This window comes from Globicephala melas, chromosome 21 (genome assembly GCF_963455315.2).
Source record: "Globicephala melas chromosome 21, mGloMel1.2, whole genome shotgun sequence".
NCBI classification, from domain to species: Eukaryota; Metazoa; Chordata; class Mammalia; order Artiodactyla; family Delphinidae; genus Globicephala; species Globicephala melas.
Genome location: NC_083334.1, coordinates 29,333,876 through 29,354,466, shown reverse-complemented (window position 1 = coordinate 29,354,466; position 20,591 = coordinate 29,333,876). Strand labels below are relative to the sequence as shown.

At 41.7% G+C, this 20,591-nt stretch overlaps 1 protein-coding gene across 3 annotated transcripts in view; it reads right to left on the bottom strand.

Annotated features, from left to right (window-relative positions):
* Window positions 1-1,023: 1,023 nt before the first annotated feature.
* The window catches only part of ASH2L (ASH2 like, histone lysine methyltransferase complex subunit), a 27,592-nt gene continuing 8,024 nt past the window's right edge, over window positions 1,024-20,591 (bottom strand). Inside the window, exons 6-17 of one of the 3 annotated variants that reach the window (XM_060291637.1) lie at window positions 20,404-20,499; window positions 19,635-19,730; window positions 18,687-18,762; window positions 17,896-17,913; window positions 16,122-16,215; window positions 15,161-15,378; window positions 7,753-7,920; window positions 7,270-7,463; window positions 4,276-4,368; window positions 2,625-2,723; window positions 1,838-1,897; window positions 1,024-1,741 (exon numbers count right to left, since the gene is read on the bottom strand). In XM_060291637.1, the coding sequence (XP_060147620.1) occupies window positions 1,634-1,741; window positions 1,838-1,897; window positions 2,625-2,723; window positions 4,276-4,368; window positions 7,270-7,463; window positions 7,753-7,920; window positions 15,161-15,378; window positions 16,122-16,215; window positions 17,896-17,913; window positions 18,687-18,762; window positions 19,635-19,730; window positions 20,404-20,499 (1,320 nt within the window). In that variant the 3' untranslated portion in view covers window positions 1,024-1,633. The remainder of the gene's footprint in view (window positions 1,742-1,837; window positions 1,898-2,624; window positions 2,724-4,275; window positions 4,369-7,269; window positions 7,464-7,752; window positions 7,921-15,160; window positions 15,379-16,121; window positions 16,216-17,895; window positions 17,914-18,686; window positions 18,763-19,634; window positions 19,731-20,403; window positions 20,500-20,591) is intronic. The other 2 variants (XM_030833273.3, XM_060291638.1) reach the window with 2 other exon arrangements.

The following is a 20,591-nucleotide window of genomic DNA, read 5'->3' as shown; positions in this document are numbered from 1 at the left end:
GAAATTAAACAGGCATAATATATAGGGATCCTTGGCAACATATTACCGGACTCTTGGTGAACCACTCTATTAACCTAGGTAGGAAGTTACACACAGGGAAGTCTGGAGCAATCCTGGGAGGACTGCACTGCCACTGATTAAAAGGAGGACAGGGAAGCACTTAGGGACCCCCGGGGAAGGCTCATTCTTACATTCCAGTTTTTAGTCTTCTGAAAACTGTCCTTTAATCATCAGGTATTACAAAGGAAGATAAGCAAGGCAGGAACATAACCTGCACAGTTCAACACACAAGTTCAAAGGGAAGAGCTGGAGGGAGACCATTTACCCTTTTAAGTTCCTGTTCACCTTTTTTTTAAAAATATATTTATTTAGGACTTCCCTGGTGGCGCAATGGTTAAGAATCCGCCAGCCAATGCAGGGGACACGGGTTCGAGCCCTGGTCCAGGAAGATCCCACATGCCTCGGAGCAACTAAGCCCGTGCGGCACTACTGAGCCTGTGGTCTAGAGCCCGCGCACTTAGAGCCTATGTTCCGAAACAAGAGAAGCCACCGCAACGAGAAGCCCACACACTGCAACGAAGAGTAGCCCCCGCTCGCTGCAACTAGAGGAAGTCCACGTGCAGCAACGAAGACCCAACGCAGCCAAAAATAAATAAATAAATAAATTTATTTTAAAATATTTATTTGGCTGTGCCGGGTCTCAGCTGTGGCACACGGGATCTTTAGTTGCGGCATGTAGGATCTAGTTCCCTGACTAGGGATTGAATCTGGGCCTCCTACATTGGAAGCACGGAGCCTTAGCCATTGGACCCCCAGGGAAGTGTCCCCTGTTCACCTTCTTGAGAGGGGTTTCACAGGATAAGAGGGGGTGGTCAAATTGGCTGGAGGGAACGAAGCAACGGGGGAGGGTGGAGATAGAAACCTGTCTCTCCTCCAAGGCTGGCTCCCCTTCCTCAGAGTGCCTTATTGTTCCGACACTGTCGCCACATGGACCCCAACCTGAAAGGGAAGCAAAGTGCCACACACACTCGAAGACAAGTTTTATTTGGGAAGAGTTTCTAATTGTTAAAGCTGCAAGCAAGTTCCCTTCACAAGTATAGTTCTACTATAGATCCCGGTGTTCGAAGGTACACCTCAAAATTAATAACAAAAACACACCCACGGTGAAAGGGAAGAGCTGTTAGACTGATTTGGAATGTACAGCCATGGATTTCAGCTGTTCTCAGAAACAGGCCCACCACTTCCTCGGGAACCAGGTGGGAGGGAGGCAATGCCCGCAGAAGGACATGTCTTTAAACATGTTAGCTACTTGGGCAAGGTTACCCATTCCTTAGAAAACACAGTAAGCAGCAAGTCTAGCTGGTGGGGTACATGGCACAGGCCCAGTTCACAGGGCGCTTATGGGATCCCAGGGTCGGCAGCTGTTGGGAATGGCACACGAAGTAAAAGCCGTGATAGAAGGGACAGTGCTGAAGGGCAAGGAGTCTCTCTCAGACCCACCCGGCCTCTAATTTGCTACAGCAGAGGCCACGTTCTGCAGTATCTTCAGGAAAACATTTGTCACAGTTAAAAAACAAAACCCGCTCATATTATTCCCCAGGAAGTCCGTGTCTGCAAAGAAAAAGGGACTTGGTCAGGGTTCCCACGGGGGACTCCGCCTCCCATCCACTTCTGTTTCCACGTGATACAAGACGTCAGCCAGAGTGTGTTCCACCACGGCGCCCCAGCCCATGTCACTCATCTGTGGGAGGAACAAGGAACAGATAGGTGAGGTGAGACTGGAGTAACCGCAGCAAGAAGACTGAGGACGCACGCAGACATGTTCAACGTTACTCACAGGGCGGTACATGAGATCCTTTGGAGGATACTTGAAGCATGGTCCAAAGTTAATGGAGACCTGGGATAAATTCAATCCAAGCAGACATGAAGAAACAAAAGAAGAAAGTAGTGAAAACCTTAATGTGACATGGGAAATTTCTCGCTTTAAATGTAGCTGTGATATTCACGGTATAACTGAAACAAATGATATACATTAATACTGCTAAAGGTGGTCAATACCCTATAATAGCCATCAAGAATTAGGTAAATAAAATAAACTTGTGCTGATTTTTGTTTATAACCTAAAGAGTTCCTTATATTACTTCAATGGGGGCTACTGACAGAGTAAGAGGACATGGAAACTTCCAGGCATTGCCTTTTCAAATAATTTGGTTTCTTTAGCTGGTAGGCTCTAATGATAGTCCCTTCATGCTGGATCATATTTTTTTAAAAATCACTATAAGCAACAGTTACTAATGATGGTAGGTTATCACGACACATAACACCAAATTGACTTATGCGTGTAAATACTTTATATCCTTTATACTGAACAACAGTGACCACATAGTACATCCAAAGGAAAGGTATGGGGCTTTATAATAACTGCATGATCTTTACCTGTCCAAGCAAATACTTCGTGGGGGACCCACATGTTTTTGGAACAAGCAGTAACAGTAGGAATATGCTCCCATCCCACTCCTAGGCCTTTCACATTTCTTTCTAGAATCCCATCAGTGGCTCTTTCACCACAACCGTCCACCTATCTCCCTCAGGTTGTGTTCACAGGATGAACAGACGATACGTACCGTGCAGCTCTTGTACAGCGAGATGGCCGGAAAGTAAACCCCCTCAAAAATATCTTTGTAAGCCACACCTTGATTGACACCATTTTTATAAAAAATTATCTGAAACAAAAACCATGGTTTTACTTCAGAATTTTAAAAAAGAACAAATTAAAAAAGAACTCCGTTGGAGAACCCTTTATCAGCAGTATGGTGGCAGCATTTGAAGAAATCCTAAGAATAGCATGTAGCTTGTGTAACAGCAATAGCTGACATTTATGTAATACCTTAGATTTTTCAGAGCCTATCTACATGCTCTATTCCAGCTGGTCCTTAGGTTTTGGGGTTTTTTTGAGGTGCAATGGTGCCTTTTTTTTTTTTCTTGGTCCTCAGGCTTATTTGCTTTCTGAATTCCTATGCTACTTATATCAAACAGTTCCACTTTCTGTTTTTCATTACATTATATTTATAAAAGGTAACTGGTCATCCACTGATCCCTTGGAACTATACCCTTTTGAGCTCATTTATCTGTCCCCTTCCCTTGCCTCAGGTTCTCACTTCTGCATTTCTACTTTGAAAATCTCGCAGGATCTTCTGTCAAAGTCTCTGAATCCGGGCTTCCCTGGTGGTGCAGTGGTTGAGAGTCCGCCTGCCGATGCAGGGGACACGGGTTCGTGCCCCGGTCCGGGAGGATCCCACGTGCCGCAGAGCGGCTGGGCCCGTGACCCATGGCCACTGAGCCTGCGCGTCCAGAGCCTGTGCTCCGCAGCGGGAGAGGCCACAGCAGTGAGAGGCCCGTGTACCGCAAAAAAAAAAAAAAGTCTCTGAATCCTTATTTCTTTGTCCTTTCTCTCTCAAAACTATCCGGAATATTCTCTTAACCACTATGGATGGACTTCAGAAAAGGCTCCTTTTTCTGAAGTAACTTTCTCTACCTCTTCTTCCCAGCAAGAGCTATCTTCTGCCTGGCTGTATTTTCTGGCTGTGTTATCTCCTTAGTTCAATTAACTGTTTCCCTTTACTACTTTTTCCCTAAAAACAATCGGAATCCTAGTTTATTTCTCCTACATTTGCTTGTATTACTGACGCAGGTGGCTTCACAGCATTTTTATGGAAAAATGTTTCCAGCTCAGAACTTTCTTCCATCCCTTCCCCTTCTATTTTGGGCCTCTGTGGTTGGTCCAGATGCACCAGCCCTTCTTTGATTGTGCTATGACCTTGGGCAAACATGTTCCCAACAACCCTGGAGAAGGGAGGCAGAAAAGTTCTAGAAGGCACTGAACGAGCCATCACAGCTCCTGCTGCCCCCCCGGGTCACATACCGAGGCCCTGAATCTCCTATTCCAGTTTCCTCCTTCCGCACTTGCTACCTCCTCTGACAAAGGATAAGTATCTCTGACTTGCTTCCTCAATTGCCCTCAGGCTTTCTTATTTGGCCACTGTTTTATACCCCCTTTTCTCTAAGAATCCAGGTCATTGCTCTCATAGCAGCAGCAGGTAGCCCAGAAAGAACAAAACACGGCAGGCAGGAGAGTGCGCTGGCCCTGCTGCTGCTGTGTTAGCAGAAATCCCTTCATCCCTCCTGTGGGACTCAATTCCCTCACTTTCATAATAAGGGGGTTGGACCCAATGTTCCAATTCTTCTAATTCTGACATTTTGATGACCGTGACTCACCTCGCTATGGGGAGTCTGCTTTAGGCTCTTCTCTGCTTTATCCACAAAGTCTTTTTCTTCAAAATACAAATAACTCTTGAACTTTATCAAAGCCTTGAAAACCAAGAGAGAAGGAAAGAAAAAAAAAAAAAAAAAGGAAAAATGAAGCATCAGCTACATCATCATGGGGGAGGGGGGGGAAAGCCAGATTCACACAAATAGCACTGAGTCCTTGTGTTCTGAACAGAAATTTAAAATCTTTGCAGTCAGCTTTGTTAGATTTTGAACAACTATGTGTGTCTTTAGAATTACCAGATGGCACATGCTTGTTAAATATTTTCCCAAAAGGCCCTTACTAAGATTTGGGGGGGGGGTCACTTCCTTCCCTCCTAGTTCCCTACCTGTTTCTCCCACAGGTGGTCTCTGGGTCACTCCTTTCTTACTGGTTCCTAAGACTCTGTTTAACTATTCACTCCCGGGTAAACATATGGCATTAATTTTTTTTTAACTTGTTTTTGTGGCCGCACCACGTGGTTCGTGGGATCTTAGTTCCCTGACCAGGGATTGAACCTGCACCCTCAGTAGTGAAAGCGTGGAGTCCTAGCCACTGGACCGCCAGGGAATTCTCTGACATTCATTTTCTTCTGAACAGTTCCACAGTATTCCATTTTATGGACATATTAGTAATTGCTTATTCAAATTAAAAACAAATTTTTATAATGGAAATGAAACACTACATAATTTTAAGGATTCCAACAGTATCCTCGCGGTAACCGTAGACCTCTGTGCACTGTAGAACCAAGCACTCATATGGCTGAAAGTTCTAGGTGGTGGCAGGAGTGACGACAGTCAGCAGTGTGATGCCACCAATACAACGTGCTCTGACTGTTTATTATCAGAACAACCTTGGAGGAGACACCACCCGATTTAAGCACTTACTCTAAAGCTACCATAATGAGGATAGTGTGGCATTGGCAGAAACAAAGGTCAACAAATAGATCAGCGGAACAGAGAGCCCAGGAATCGATCTCCACAGTCACTGGACTATTGGCAGAAATAAAGGTCAACAAATAGGTCAGCGGAACAGAGAGCCCAGGAATCGATCTCCACAGTCACTGGACTGTCACAAAAGGAACCAAAGAAATGAGGAAAGGAGTTTTCAAAAAATGGGGCTAGAATAAGTGGGTATCAACACAGAAAAAAAAAACCTAAACTTGGGGGCTTCCCTGGTGGTGCAGTGGTTAAGAATCCACCTGCCAATGCAGGGGACATGGGTTCAAGCCCTGGTCTGGGAAGATCCCACATGCCGCGGAGCAACTAAGCCCGTGCACCACAACTACTGAGCCTGCGTGCCACACCTACTGAAGCCCGCACACCTACGGCCCGTGCTCTGCAACAAGAGAAGCCACCACAATAAGAAGCCCGTGCACCGCAACGAAGAGTAGCTCCCGCTCGCCGCAACTAGAGAAAGCCCACGTGCAGCAACGAAGACCCAACACAGCCAAAAATAAATAAATAAATTTATAAAAAAAACTAACCTTGACCTCTACTCCACGTCATTCACAAGAATGAATTCAAGGTGGATCAGAAACCTAGATTAAGAGCTAAAACCATGTTTTCAAAGAAAACATGGAAGAATACCTTCATGACTTCCTGAGAGCAGGCAAAGATTTATTAACTCATAGAAAGCAATATAATTGTAAAGAAAAATCTGAGATGCACTTCATAAAAATTAAGAACTTCAGTTCATCAGAAGACACCATTAAGAAAATGAATAGAAGAGTCAGAGTAGGAGAAAAATACTTTTTAAAAAGCCATTTCCAACAAAAGACTGTAATCCAGAATATATGAAGAACTCCTACAACTCATTAAGACGACGAACAACCCAATTTTTTTAAAAAGTCAAAATATTTGAACAGAAACTTCACAAAAGAAGACAGATGAATAGCCAGTAAGCACATAAAAAAATGTCCAGTATCATTAGTCGCCAAAGAAATGCTAATTTAAACCAAATGAGATACTACTACACACCCACCAAAGTGGCTAGACTTGTTTGGTAACAACAAATGCTAGCAAGGATGTAGTGCAACTAAAATACTCATACGCTGTTAGTGGGAATGGAGAGTCTGACAATCTCTTATAAAACTAAATGTATAATGACCCAGTAATTCTATTTCTAGGCATTGACTAAAAAGAAATAAAAACACGTTGACAAAAAAGGTCTGTACAAGAATACGCATAGCAACTTTATGTATAATAAACCCGAACTTGAAATGGCCCCAGTGTCCATTAATAGGAATATGGGTAAGCACTGTGGTATCGCACAATGGAAACTACCCTGCAGTAAAAAGGAGCAAACCACAGATTCCTGTAACAGCATGGAAGAACCTCAAAAGCATTATAACAAACAATAAAAGCCAGACACAAAAGATCACACACTGCATGGTTCCATTTACATGAGTTCAAGAACAAGCAAAACTAATGGAACAGAATTGTGATGCGGGGAAAAATTCACAACAGTAGTTGCCTCAGTGCCGGTAGGAGCTGGCACTGACTAGGATGGAGTATGAGGGAACTTCCTGAAGTGTAAGATTCAACGTCTCCACGGGGGGTTGGCTCAACCTCAAAACTCAGTGAACGTACACTTAAAATTTGTACATTTCATTTTATATTGTAAATTTTATATCAAAAGAAAAAACTAAACAAAAGTTAATCTCTAGCTAATGATATGCACCCTTAAGTACTTGGCGGGGGTTAAAAAAACATGGATGTATGTGTGGGTGGGTGGGTGTGCGGGTGGAGGAATGAATGCATAACATGTTAATGGCAGAATCTAGGTGATGGGTATTCGGACACTGACTTTTAAGTTCTTTCAATTTTGTTATGTCTTAAAATTTTCAAAATGAAATGTTGGGAAAGATGTAAATGGATAAGCATCATTAAGAGAACACACAGTTGAAGCCATCAGCTGCCACGGGTCTTCAACCCAGGAATCTCTCGGGAGGACAGACTCACCTTATCTTTATAGGTATCGGGCAGTGACTTGGCTGTCTCTGTGTCTTCAGGAAGACTGATATAAAATCCCAGGACATCTCCCTGTCCATAGCCAGAAGAGTAGTGTTTGCCAATGGACTGGTGGAATTTGGTCCCCTTTTTGCTCCGCCAAGAATAGCTAAATTTATCATAACCTAAGGGAGCTTGAAGGTTACCTGTCCCAATAAAAAGATATACAGGAAGTCAGAACTGCAAGTCAACTCTGGTTTGCTAAAGGAAAATATTCTCCTTTTTTTACTTTTTTGACAGTTTTGTAAAATGGCTAACGAACTATTTCTCACAAGCAATGAATTATAAAAATATTCCTAGGAACTGCAAACCACCTAAACCCTCAGGAATTGAATTTTATGACCACAATCCAATAAGCATACAAGTCATGAAGCTTAGCCAGATGGTCTATACCTCTCCACCAGTTGCCACGTCCGTATCATAGCCCCAGCTTACCTAACGGCTGGGACCAGCCCAGTCTGGCAGCGGTGTCTGGCGGCATCTCATCCACCGTGATTTCAAAGTACCAGGCACCTTTCCGAACCCCATGAGAAGCCCGAACCATAGAGTAGCCCTTCTCTCCAACCACAGTCAGCCGGTCATCGGAGATCTTTAATTGGGGAGCTGCAGTGATGGAGATTAAAACAAAGGCCTGCAACTTATTTGAAATACTTGGAGACAACTGCCACAAACTCTTATCCTCCAGTAAAACGAAATAAAAAATCAGAAATATCAAGTCAGGAATTTGAAATATTAGTTCAGGAATTTAAAAGTCTCCAGATATAGATGAAGGAGGAGAAAGAAAGAAAAAGGAAGAAAGCTGTCGAGTAATCAGTTTTTATTAAATGTGATTTTTTTTTTTTTTGCGGTATGTGGGCCTCTCACTGTTGTGGCCTCTCCCGTTGCGGAGCACAGGCTCCGGACGCATAGGCTCAGCGGCCATGGCTCACGGGCCCAGCCGCTCCGCGGCATGTGGGATCTTCCCGGACCGGGGCACGAACCCATGTCCCCTGCATCAGCAGGCGGACTCTCAACCACTGCGCCACCAGGGAAGCCCTTAAATGTGATTATTTAAGATGGCAGGTTAAAACTAATTATACTTGTCTATTCCCTAATATAACAAACCAATTGTAATGTGTTTGGATCCTGATGTGAATAAACCACCCTTTACAAGACTTTTTATTTGAAACAATTTCAAAGTTTCAAAAATAGTGGAGTCCTCATATGTCCTTCACTCGGCTTGCCAAGTGCTAACACCATCTGTGACCATCACACAAGGATCAAAACCAGAAAATTGACACTGACACAATACTGTTACACTAATCTATAGGTCACCTTTGAGTTAAGCCAGTTATCCAAATAACATCCTTTTTTTGTTCCAGGATCTAATCCAAGATCCCCCATTTCATCTAGTTGTCATGTCTCCTCAGGTCTTTCATGACCCTGACATTCTGAAGGGTACTGGTCACTTGGTTTGTAGAAATGTCCCTCAAACATTTGTCTGTCCGATGCTTCCTCCTGTCTGGGTCCAGGTCATGCCGCTGCCGGGACACCACTGCAGTACTGCTGGGCCTCTCAGTACGTCAGGTCAGGAAGCACATGCTGTCCAAATGGTGATGTTAAACTCTGATCACTTGGTTAAGGTGGTGCCTTCCAGGTTTCTCCACTATAAAATTACTATTTCCCCTTTGTAATTAATAAGTATTTTGTGGGAAGATAAAAAGATATTTGAGACAATCAAGGAAATCTGATTTGGACTGAATTCAGATGATAGCAAGGAATTATATGTTTTGCTAAGTGTAATAAGAGCTTGTGGCTATAAAAGCAAACTCCATACTCCTTAGAGATACATATTTTTAAGAGTACATAGGGTGAGACTTACTTCTTATAAATTTTAAAAAAAGAGTGAAATAAAGGAGCGGATAAAACAAATATGGCAAAACCTTGATAACTTAAATCTGGGTGAAAACTCTATGGAGCTTCATTGTATTCACCTCTCGACCTTTGCGTATAGTTTGAATCTTACTTTACTAAGAGACCATTATGTAACATAAGGGGACAATCTAAACCAACTGGAAGGGACACTGTGACTTGGAAGTTGGAAGTGAAGCAAAAAATGACAAAAGGCGGGAGAGTATTTTTGTGCTGTGTAGGTTGATTCTATAGATGTAGAAGCATCTCCAACCCAATTAAGACTTAACTGAGGGAAAAGCATTTGAAGTAGTATTTGTGGGACTCTAGAAGTTGTCTGAATTCTGCTGGAATAACAAAATGTAGTTTCATTAGCTTTTATAAAGGCTTACGATTTATGAAGTACTTTCATAGGTAGGTAGGTAAGTAGGTAGACAGATGGCCAGACAGACTCCCCCTCACAACTCCCACCTCCAGTGGAGAAGCAGACCACGTGGCTGTTCAAGCTCACCCCGCAGCTGGCAGAGCCTGATTGAAGCCCTGGCCCTGCACTCTTTCCGTGACCCCGCAATGGCTCTTGTATTCAGGAGATACAATGACAACCTCCCTAAATTAAATGCACATTGTTTAACAGAGCTTTCTTAGGTATCTGGCAAATTCTACCTTCTCAAATACAAATACTTCTTCCTTTACTCCTTCCTGATCAATTCAGTCCTAAAGCCATTAGGTGGGGCTGAGCAAGGTTAAGTGTCTGTGACAGAACAGGATATTAAAGGGTCTACCTCCTCACAAAACTTTTTAATTACAAAGGGAAAAAAGAGCAACTTTCCAGTGGATAAACCTGGCAGATACCACCTTAGCCAAATGATCAGTGGACATCACCAGTAATGGGACACATTCAAGTCCTGCACCACCTACAGGATGTAGTATGTGAGATTATTTCTGTGATATTCCTGTTGAAGATGCAGAACTTGGATCATCAGGAACAAGATGAAACCAAACTGAGGGATATTCTGTAAAATAACTGCCTTCTAACTTTCAAAAGCCTCAAGGTCAAAGTCTAGGAAAGATGGGGAAGCTGTTCCAGACTGAAGACTTAAGAGTCACAACAACTAAATGCAGCAAATGATTCTCAACTGGACCCTTCTGCTATAATGGACGTTCTGGATCAACTGGGCAAACTTGGATAGAATATGAGCATCGGATGGTAGTAATCAGATGCTAATTTCCTGATTTTGATCGTTGTGTCAGCTCTGTAAGATGTGAAAGTTTAAAAAAATATCCACTAGTTCTTTCATATTCTTCCTTTCAAGAGGTGGAGCCTAATTTCCCTCCACTTGAGTGTGGGCTGAATTTAGCAACTAATTTCTTGTAACAAATATAATGAAGTTGAAGTGACTGTCCCACTTCAAGACAGGTCAAACTCTTTACAGCTCTCTTGGAGAACTTGCTCTAGGAGAAGTTAGCTTCCATGGATGAGGACAAATTAGCAGTCTATGGAGAGGCCCACACAGTGAGGACCTGACGGTGTCCCATCAAAGCCACGTGACTGAGCCATCTGGGAAACAGACCGCCATCCCCAGCTAAGAGCTTGACTGCAACTTCCTGAGTTTTCCTGAGCCAGACCACACAGCTAAGCTGCTTCCAGATTCCCAACTCTCAGAAACTATGGGATGATAAACACTGGTAGTTTTAGAATGCTAAGTTTTATGGTAATTCATTATGCAGCACTAGGTAACACAAGGAGAATGTCCCCGTTTGTAAGAAATACACAATAAAGTTCTCAAAGGTGAGACAGCATCATGGCAGCTGACTCTCAAGTAGTTCAGGAAAAAAAAAGTTTAGTACCGTTCTTACAATTTTTTTTAATAAATCTGAGATTATCTCAAAATAAAAAGTTTAAAAGATACAATATAGATTTATTATTAACTTTTAAAAGGCTCAGCATAAACAGCAGGCAGCCACTGCTATCCTACGTATTAAATTCTAACATGTTACTGCTAAATAAGGGCCAGTGTTCTCCCATTTTTTCCCCTCCAGAATTATAGCTATTATGTATAGTGAAACACAACAAGGCTCACTTCTTGAACCCTGAAGTCACTTATTTGGCCCTTCCTTACTATCAAAGTATGCTTGTCACTCACAGGAGTCAAACCGATCCATGTACAATGGTCATTAAACTGAGGGATTATGTCCAAGTGACTTCACTTGACTCTACTTCTGAAGGACATCAGTACAAGTGTTACAGCTTTTAGCATCAATTCAAGAAACAATGAATGGGCTTCCCAATGGAATAACTATATGGACATGTTTAGATTCAATTCAAAGAAACAACTGAAAGAGGCATATTTTAAACAATTGTGGAAATGTGAATATGGACTGAGTATGGAATAATTAAGAAATTATTATTCACCTCTATCAGGTAAGTTAATGGCACAGTGGTTATGTTTCTTAAAATCCTTGTTGGAGGGGCTTCCCTGGTGGCACAGTGGTTGAGAGTCCGCCTGCCGATGCAGGGGACAAGGGTTCGTGCCCCAGTCTGGGAAGATCCCACATGCCGCGGAGCGGCTGGGCCCATGAGCTATGGCCGCTGGCCCTGTGCGTCCGGGGCCTGTGCTCCGCAGCGGGGGAGGCTGCAGCAGTGAGAGGCCCGTGTACCGCAAAAAAAAAAAAAAAATCCTTGTTGGAGATAAATACTGAGACATCTAAGGGTGAAATAATATGCTATCTGGATTTGCATTAATACTTCAGAAAAACAGCAAAGAAATCCATGAGGTACACTTGTCTAAAAGTAGTTTATTTAAATTCACTTTCACATTCTAACAGATAATGAATGCTATTCTCTGAATAATTGAATAAATTATGCCATTAAAAGAACTATTATACATTAAAAAGAGTTTTGCATGACAAAAAAGTCATAAACAAAGTTAAAAGACAACTGACAAACTGGGAGAAAATGTTTACAACGTATCCCGCAGACAAAGGGCTAACATCCCTAGCATATAAAGGGACAAAAAGACCAAAATTCCAACAGATAAATGGGAAATAAAAACACACAAATATAATTCACAAGGTAGTGACTCTTAAACATGAAAGAAAATGTTCAAACTCAAAGAAACACAAATTAAAACACTGAGATTCCCATTTCTCACCTCTCAGACTGGCCAAAATTAAAATCTAGGACAACACCTTCTGTTTGTGAGGTCATGGGGAAACAAACATTCTCTACGTTGCTGGTGGGAATGCAAACCGGCACAGCCATTTGAAGGAGAATTTGGCAATATCTAACAAAACTAGGTATATACGTACTTACCGTTTGGTCCAGCAATTCCACTTCTAGAATTCAACCATGAACGTATACCACCAACAATACAAAAACACACACACCCCTGGTTATTCACTGCCTCTTGATGAATCCAAAATCCTGGAAACAATCTAAATGCCCATATTCAGAGTGGTTGAATAAACCATGTACATCCACATAATGCCATATCATAAAGTTAAAAAAAGAAAAAACTGAGGATGAGCTCTTTGAACTGGCGTGGAGTAACCGCATGAACCAAAATGCAAGACTATCTACAGTATGCTGCCCTTCATGTACGAAAAAAGGAGATAAAAGGAAATACACGCGTGTGTGCTCACCTGTGCAGAAGAAATAAAGGATGAACTAGAAACCAGAGAGACTGGTAATGTAGAGGGTGGGTGGGAAAGTGGGAGAAAAAGAGGAAATGAGAGTGGGGCAGCAGGGGTGAGGAGGGATGACACTCTGGGCAAACCTTTGTGAAAAACAGTAGCTCTAGAACTACAGTAATGTTGCACATACCCTTCAAACTCTCCCCTGACACAGATGCACATGCCCCCAAGATGTGGGAGAACCCCAAATGGCATACCAACACTAACAACTGAGCCTACCATATCACAAATGAAAAACATAAGCACACTGAAGGAGGTGGGGAAGGAAAGAACTAATCTAAGTTAGCATTATCCTGATGGGATATGCAAGGCTAAGACAGAAAGAGCTGTACATAAATGCTGTAATCTAGTTAGGGAATGTTTCCTACAGTGGTTTGCAATTCTCAAACCACCTTATGTGCATATTAGACATGAACGAGTAAGAAAATGTATTGGAGGTAATTAGAATCAGGTTTTACTGTTCAAGAAAGAAGTTACAAATATGGAAAGGTGGAAGGCTGGAATAACCTTGTGGTGTTTGATTAAAATCCAAGGTAGCAAAGTAAACTCAGTATAGGCATGTATATATGTGTCGTTCAGAATACGGACATACATTTCCCACCTCGGTTCACGGAGGGAGCCTAGAAGCAACACCCTGTAACAGTAAGCACACAGAACACTCACATCTTCATTTCTAAACACCATTCTCCAATCAAAGGAACCCGGGCTCTTTGGAGACGGAGCCGATACTTGGCCTGGAGCACGGAAAATATGAGATGAACCAAAAACATCTTGTGACGTCAGCAAGTAAGGAAAAAAAGGTGATGGGGCTTATCAAAAGGACACAAGATTCCATTCCCAACAACGTAGGTGGACCTGGAGGGTATTATGCTCAGTGAACTAAATCAGAGAAAGACAAATACTCTGTTATCATTTATATGTGGAATCTAAAAAACCAAATGAATGTACATGACAAAACAGAAAGAGACTGACAGATATAGAGAACAGACCAGTGGTTACCAGGAGGAGAGGGAAGGGAAGAGGGGCGAGATAGGGTTAGGGGATCAAGAGGTACAAACCACTATGCATAAAACAAACACCCAATAAAAACATAAAAAATAAATAAAGCAACTATACCCCAATTAGAAAAAAACAATGATGCTTTAAGGATATATTGTACAGCATCAGGAAATATAGCCATTATTTTATAATAACTTTAAATAGAGTATAATCTATAAAAATATTGAATCACTATGTTGTACACCCAAAAGTAATACAATATTGTAAGTCAACTATACTTCAATTAAAAAAAAAAAAGGAATCAACCTAAAGAAGCTCCTAATGGCCAAAGCTGGAGTAATTTGAGCAACAAAATAAATATCTGTTAAATGCACACTGATAAAAATAATCAATTAAATAATAAAGAAAAGGAATAGCAACGATCAGGCAAATATACCACATTAACAACTGTTGCCGACAAGATCCACTGATGGATGCTAAAATCAGTGGGCAAAACTTTACAGAGAAACGGGATACTTGCATAGCCTCGCAGCATCTTTCCCTAAGATATTTATGAACTACAAAGGGAAAGACAATAGAGACAGCAGAAACCACCTTAACACCAATAATAAGACAGCACAACCAATAATAAGACACATCGACATCACCAGCTCATGAGGTGATGCAGTGGGAAGGATTCATGTCTGCGGTGTTCTTCCAAAAGTGCAACACCTCAGTCTAATCATGAAAAAAAGTCAGACAGACCCTCACTGAGGAACAGTCAACAAAGTAACTGATTAACACTGCAACAGACTAAGGAGAAATAACTAAATGCAATGCGAGATCCTAGAAAAGAGGCGCTAGAGGAAAAATTGGTGAAATTGAAATAAAGTCTTTAGTTTCATTCATAGCATTTACTGATGTTATTTAATCTCCTGGTTTTGATTAACTGTACTATGGTTATGTAAGATCTTATTATTAGGAGAAGCTTGATAAGGGATATATGGAAATTCTATTATTTTTGCAACTGTACTGTAAGTTTAAAATTAGTTCAAAATAGAAAGTTAAAAAAAAACCCACATACCATATATAATTGGCTAGAGCTTATAAGAAGAGAAAAGGAAGAAATTATTTCTTGCACATCCCAGCTGGGTGTAGTCAGAGATGGGGGTAAGGGAGTGGTAGCAGAATGACGTGTCCGTCGAATTCTAGACAGGACACAGCTGACGACAGAAGTTCAAAGTAACACTGGGTCCAACACGAACATTAATAGCTTACCTACCTCGATCATGTAGGGCTAACAAAACCCGTTCATACAAGCAGGCTCTGTAGAGGTCTCCAGGAATCGGTTTTCCTGCCCAGCAGTCGAGTTCAAGCTTCTCAGGGTCAGGGGCGTGGGGATCGGGCTCAGCTAGAATATACCGATAGCCATCTTTGTTAAATGGGTGTTCCAAGGGGTAGCCATGAGGGGGAAGGCGCTGAGCAGAAAACAAAGGGTCACTGCAGAAAGGAAAAAATAAAATCAAGAAACTAAAACCCCCTCTAGCTCCAGTGCCTTCAATTCTGTAAGAAAGGCCTCTGATTTATTAGAGTTCTGCTGGAACACATGTAACTTCAAATGCTTTTCATTATTCAAATAGATGATCCTGCCCTCTGCAGGCAAAACGGGGAAATGAAAATTACTTTAATCTGTATGGACACCTATGAAACTGAGCCAGTCGACCACAGAGAAAGGGTGCAGAGGAACAAGGGCAGCTGCCTTTAGCATATTTATTACTGTAACTAATGAACAGAAACTCAAAAGATAAGAGCATTTACTACCTGTTTCCAGGCTGAATGAGAAATGACCTGGATTTCGCCACCTCAGTACTGAGCAAAGTGAAGGGAACAGCCATCAGAGGGGAGAGGCAGAAAGTTTATGTAAAAGAGCTAACATTCAGTATCTGTTTCACTCTCTCTGGTCCCTCTACTCTTCCTCAAGATGCCTTAATGGAACTTTACTCCCAGGTAAATCACCACAGGTGTGCTGCCCCAGGGCTGTTGCCCCAGGGCTGTTTCACTTAGTAACAAGTTCCTAAAACAGGTCACCTAGTCTGGGGCTCATTTACCCCTCAAAGTGCTAAGGATTTGAGAAAAAGAGACAGGCTTGCGTCCTCAGACACCTGAGCCCTTCCCCGCTGACGGACTCTGCCAGCCGCAGAGGGCACTCTAACAGTGGTGAGTGGGGTGGGTGTTCTGCCCACCTCCGGGCCTTCTTGGTGGTCCCCGTGGCCCCGCCATCCTGCTGTTTGCGCTTAGCTCCTCTTCCTTTTCCACTGCTTCCCGCTGCAATTCCCCCTTTAAAGAAAAGGCAGATCACTTTCAATGAGCTGTGACAGATGCCCCATGGGGATGCTAACACTCCCAGCGTGCATTTGTGTAACACCACAGGAGGATTTCCTGCCTGAAAGCAGACTGCGCTTCACTCTGGTTCAGAACGAGTCTGCCGAGCGGCTCCCACCCCAGGACTCTGGGTTCTGGCAGTAAGTCCAGTGAACCTAGCACTAACGATACGATACCTGTGTTATAGTTTAGACCTTCACTTCTTAAATGAACTGCAACTACTAGTACACTTTCCGAGGATGTGACACAAATGCATTTTCACTCGTTCAGATTCCAAACACCCACAGCTAGAAACAAGTGCATGGATAAAACCCTTTTCCACCCAAATGAATACAAACACCCGTAAGGAGAGAATATCCCCACTACAAGGGGGGTGCGCGCGTGCTTGAACTCCACATGGCGCACACTCCATAAGCATAAGAGAGGCACAGCATCTGCTAAAGCACTGGACTTGAATTTCCAACAAGACAAAAGTACACCAAACGTGGAAAACAAAAACAGAGGTACTAAAAAGGTGGTTCTGTCCAGTGCCGCTAGGCATCCAGTATGGTTGTTTGTGACACGAGCAGGAAAGGCGGCTTTAAATTTAGCAGGCGATCTTTACAATTATTAAAATTGTGCCAATGCCCCAAATTTAGGTTAGACTAACCTGGCTTGTGGAATTAAGAGAAAATACCCATAGAGAATTTATAAATTTTATTTTTAAAAAAATGAGCTACATACAAGGGCCACAAGGAATACTACCTTGTATATTTCTAAAAAGGTACTCAAATATTTGTCCAGTTCTGTCATTCCTCTCAGTTTGTTTTTCGAACTTCCAGAAAATATCCCTGGACTGTAGGAAAACACCTTTATGTAAACAACTGCATGAAGTACTGTATCTTAATTTGGGGCAAGCTTGGAAATTATCAGCAGTTCTGCTGCAATAAAAAGAGGATCAATGGGCTTCCCTGGTGGCGCAGTGGTTGAGAGTCCGCCTGCCGATGCAGGGGACAAGGGTTCGTGCCCCAGTCCGGAAAGATCCCACATGCCACGGAGCGGCTGGGCCCGTGAGCCATGGCCGCTGAGCCTGCGCGTCCGGAGCCTGTGCTCCGCAATGGGAGAGGCCACAACAGTGAGAGGCCCGCGTACCGCAAAAAAAAAAAAAAGAAAAAAAAAGAGGATCAAGACACTGAAGGCAGGTCATATTCTGCGTAGACAGGACCAGATTCATGCTGAACTTCCTTTTACGAACATACCAGGTTGTCATTCCTAGTCCTCATAAAAGGCTTAATGTTAAACGGCTGCAACATTAACATCTCTAGTTCAAGTTACCTTAATCAAAAAACTATTAAGTTTTTACTGGCATCTGCATTTCAATTATTTTGAGAGAAGTTTTAGATCCATCTTGAACAAAACAAGCAACACAAAGGGGACTGCTGGCCATGTTAGGCAGAATATGACAACGTACAAGCTTCCAATTACTAACATTAAACCGGAACTACTGTTTCATATCGAGTGCTACTGCCACCATCTCCACAATGCTTTAAAAATTTAACTTAGGTTTAGCTTCTACCACAACTCAGCGAAAAGCATTTTCCAAAACACAAAATACTTAAGTCTGAGAGGCTGAAAGAAGACAGAGGAGGAATTCACCTCCAAAAGAGGCTCCACCTGTAAGAACAGAAGTGGCACCATGTATTCGTCAAATGTTAACAATTAAAAGGAGATTAAAATTACAATTATGTAATTTAACAATTACATAATTTTTACAAATAATGTAAAAAGATGAACAATACACTTAGCTATTTCCCACCCATCTTAGAATATTAGTAACAGTGGAATGATTACATATTTAAGATGCTACCACTCCAAAAGACAAGGTAATGACACCATGTGTCAGATGAATAGCTAGCTACCTCCCCATTATACCCACTCTCATTAGATTACCATTAGCAGCAAAGGGCTTTCCTGCTCTTAGATGGGTTAGAGAGAAAAATATGCTACAGTGGGTGATCAACACAGAAATGCTGCCATGTGAATAAGCTGAAGATTAAGGGCAAGAAAAATGAGAAGATGGGCAGGAAGTGTATTATATAACAGCTGAATTAAGGAAAAAGAGTGCAGAGCAAGTGAATCTAAAGTGTTAGTTATGAAGATACAGATGGGGAGTCTAATATAAACACAGCGAATCTGACCTTAAAATTGTACCTTGCTTTATGCTAAATCTGTTTCACTTAAGACCAAACTGTAGTGTAAAGTGACAAAAAGTTCTCCCCTACTACCATCTGTCAAACCCTTGGCTAGCTCCTAAAAATTGAGATTTGGACTTTAAAGCATCTTAGTAAATATCCAGTTAAGAGTCAACCCAAAGACTGCCCAATTCTAGGCACATCTGAATTCAACAGCTTACAAGTACTTCATCAATGAGACACTGAAACACTTACCATTTAGATTCCCACTGGTAGACACGGCACTGCTTTGTTTTTGGTTGTCATAAGCAGGACCAATGTTACTAAGATCCTAGAGGGAAAAATATTCAATTATAAAGGGAGGCTATCTAATCAACCCAACCTGGCAATGCTCAAAAGAACAGGAGAAATTCTAATTGAATGACAACCTAGATCTGAAACCTGCAGAGGTCCCACACTTAGATGCTTCAGGGATCAGCCAGTAACACATGTGACGCAGCCAAGTGTCAGGCTCCAAGTGGTTTAAGAATGAGGATGAGTGGCAACCAACCCGTGCTGGGGGGTACGGCCGGGCCGAGGGAACACCTCCCTGTGGGAACCAGACCCAGTGTAGTCAGAGCTTCGGATTTTTTTCTCTTAGAGCTTCGCATTTTACAAGAAAAGGCAGAAATCTGAATTTCCATATGAAATCTTAAATTTTCAATGTGGGCAAATCAAACATTTTAAGGCACAACTGAAAGATTTGACCTCCTGAGATGCTGAATGTGACACCTGCCATTTAAACAAAGAGGGGAAGTTTTCTTTTTCCTCATATTATGCTGGATACACAACACAAATTCTTCTTCACAGCAAATTTTTCTTCACACTAACAAATGTTTTTAGAGCAAAATTTGAGATGGAAAGAAAAGGAGAAATAACTTGCAATGGCATATTTGCGTTACAAGTGAGGAAATGGAAGTTAAAAAAGATAAAAATGACACGCATCGAGTCATAACATTTTAGGGAAGGGCCAGAACTAAAACACCAGTCTCCTGGTTTAAGGTGAGTGTTCTTTCTTTCCATGTGTAGTAAGAACCATTTATTTGGAACCCACCATGCTGTGGGCATTTGTACATGGCGAACATACAAATGTCAACAAAGCCTGATTCTCTCTGTCCCCATGACTTAAAAATCAAAAGGGGATTATGAAGCATATTAATGTACCTGATCCAGAAGGCCAAATTTGGGGTAATCTTCTTCTGGGTCCTTACTCCCAGGATCGGGGTGTTCCTTTACTAAGAATACATCTCTTTCTTTACTCTAAAAGGAAACAGCATTTTAGTATTACTGGAAATTTTATACTTAAAATGAATGGATGATGAACCGCTAACTCCAATCCCTAGGTGTAATCTCCAAATCCCAAAGCCCGCCCCCCACCAGAAAAAAACCCAACACACAACAGTATTGTTTTTCCCTGATTAGAAAATTAATGCATGACCATCAAAAAATTCAAACAATAGAGAAACTTAAAAAAATGAGAGCCACTGTCCTTCATAACCCTCACCCATCCCTGCGTCTCACAGAGATACATACTGTTAACAGCTTGTGCTGACTTCTCCCCAGGTGCTCTCTCTAATTCTAAGGACAATAATGTTCAGAGTTTTTTTTTTAATCAAAGAAAACAATTGTCTCCAATTTCAATATAAAAAATTATACTTGCCAAAGTGCACTGGACAAAGGTTTCAGCATCGTACATAAAACTACCATGTCTTCATTTAAGACACAATGTGCAATTTACTGATTTTGTGTGAAAACTATTAAAATTTACAATTGCGCTCCAAGATTTAATACTAGGTTGTTCTCATTTTCTCAGTCATCACATTATTTCAGTGAGACCAAAAAAATATATATACACACACATATATATATATAAATTCTTACAAGGAACACTGGTTTTCTAAATGTTGAGTCTAGTCAATTTTAGCCTACTTACCATCGTTTTAACAATGTTATTTGGCCAGGTCATTTTCCCAGGTCTCTGTCTGGTCGTCATGCACTCCCAATATTTATCAATAAATGGTATGATATCCTAATTTTTAAAACAAAATATACTAAAGCTTTTACAGTTGCTTTCAAAATTATATTCACAAAAAAAAAAACGCTGCATTTTCAAAGACCTTG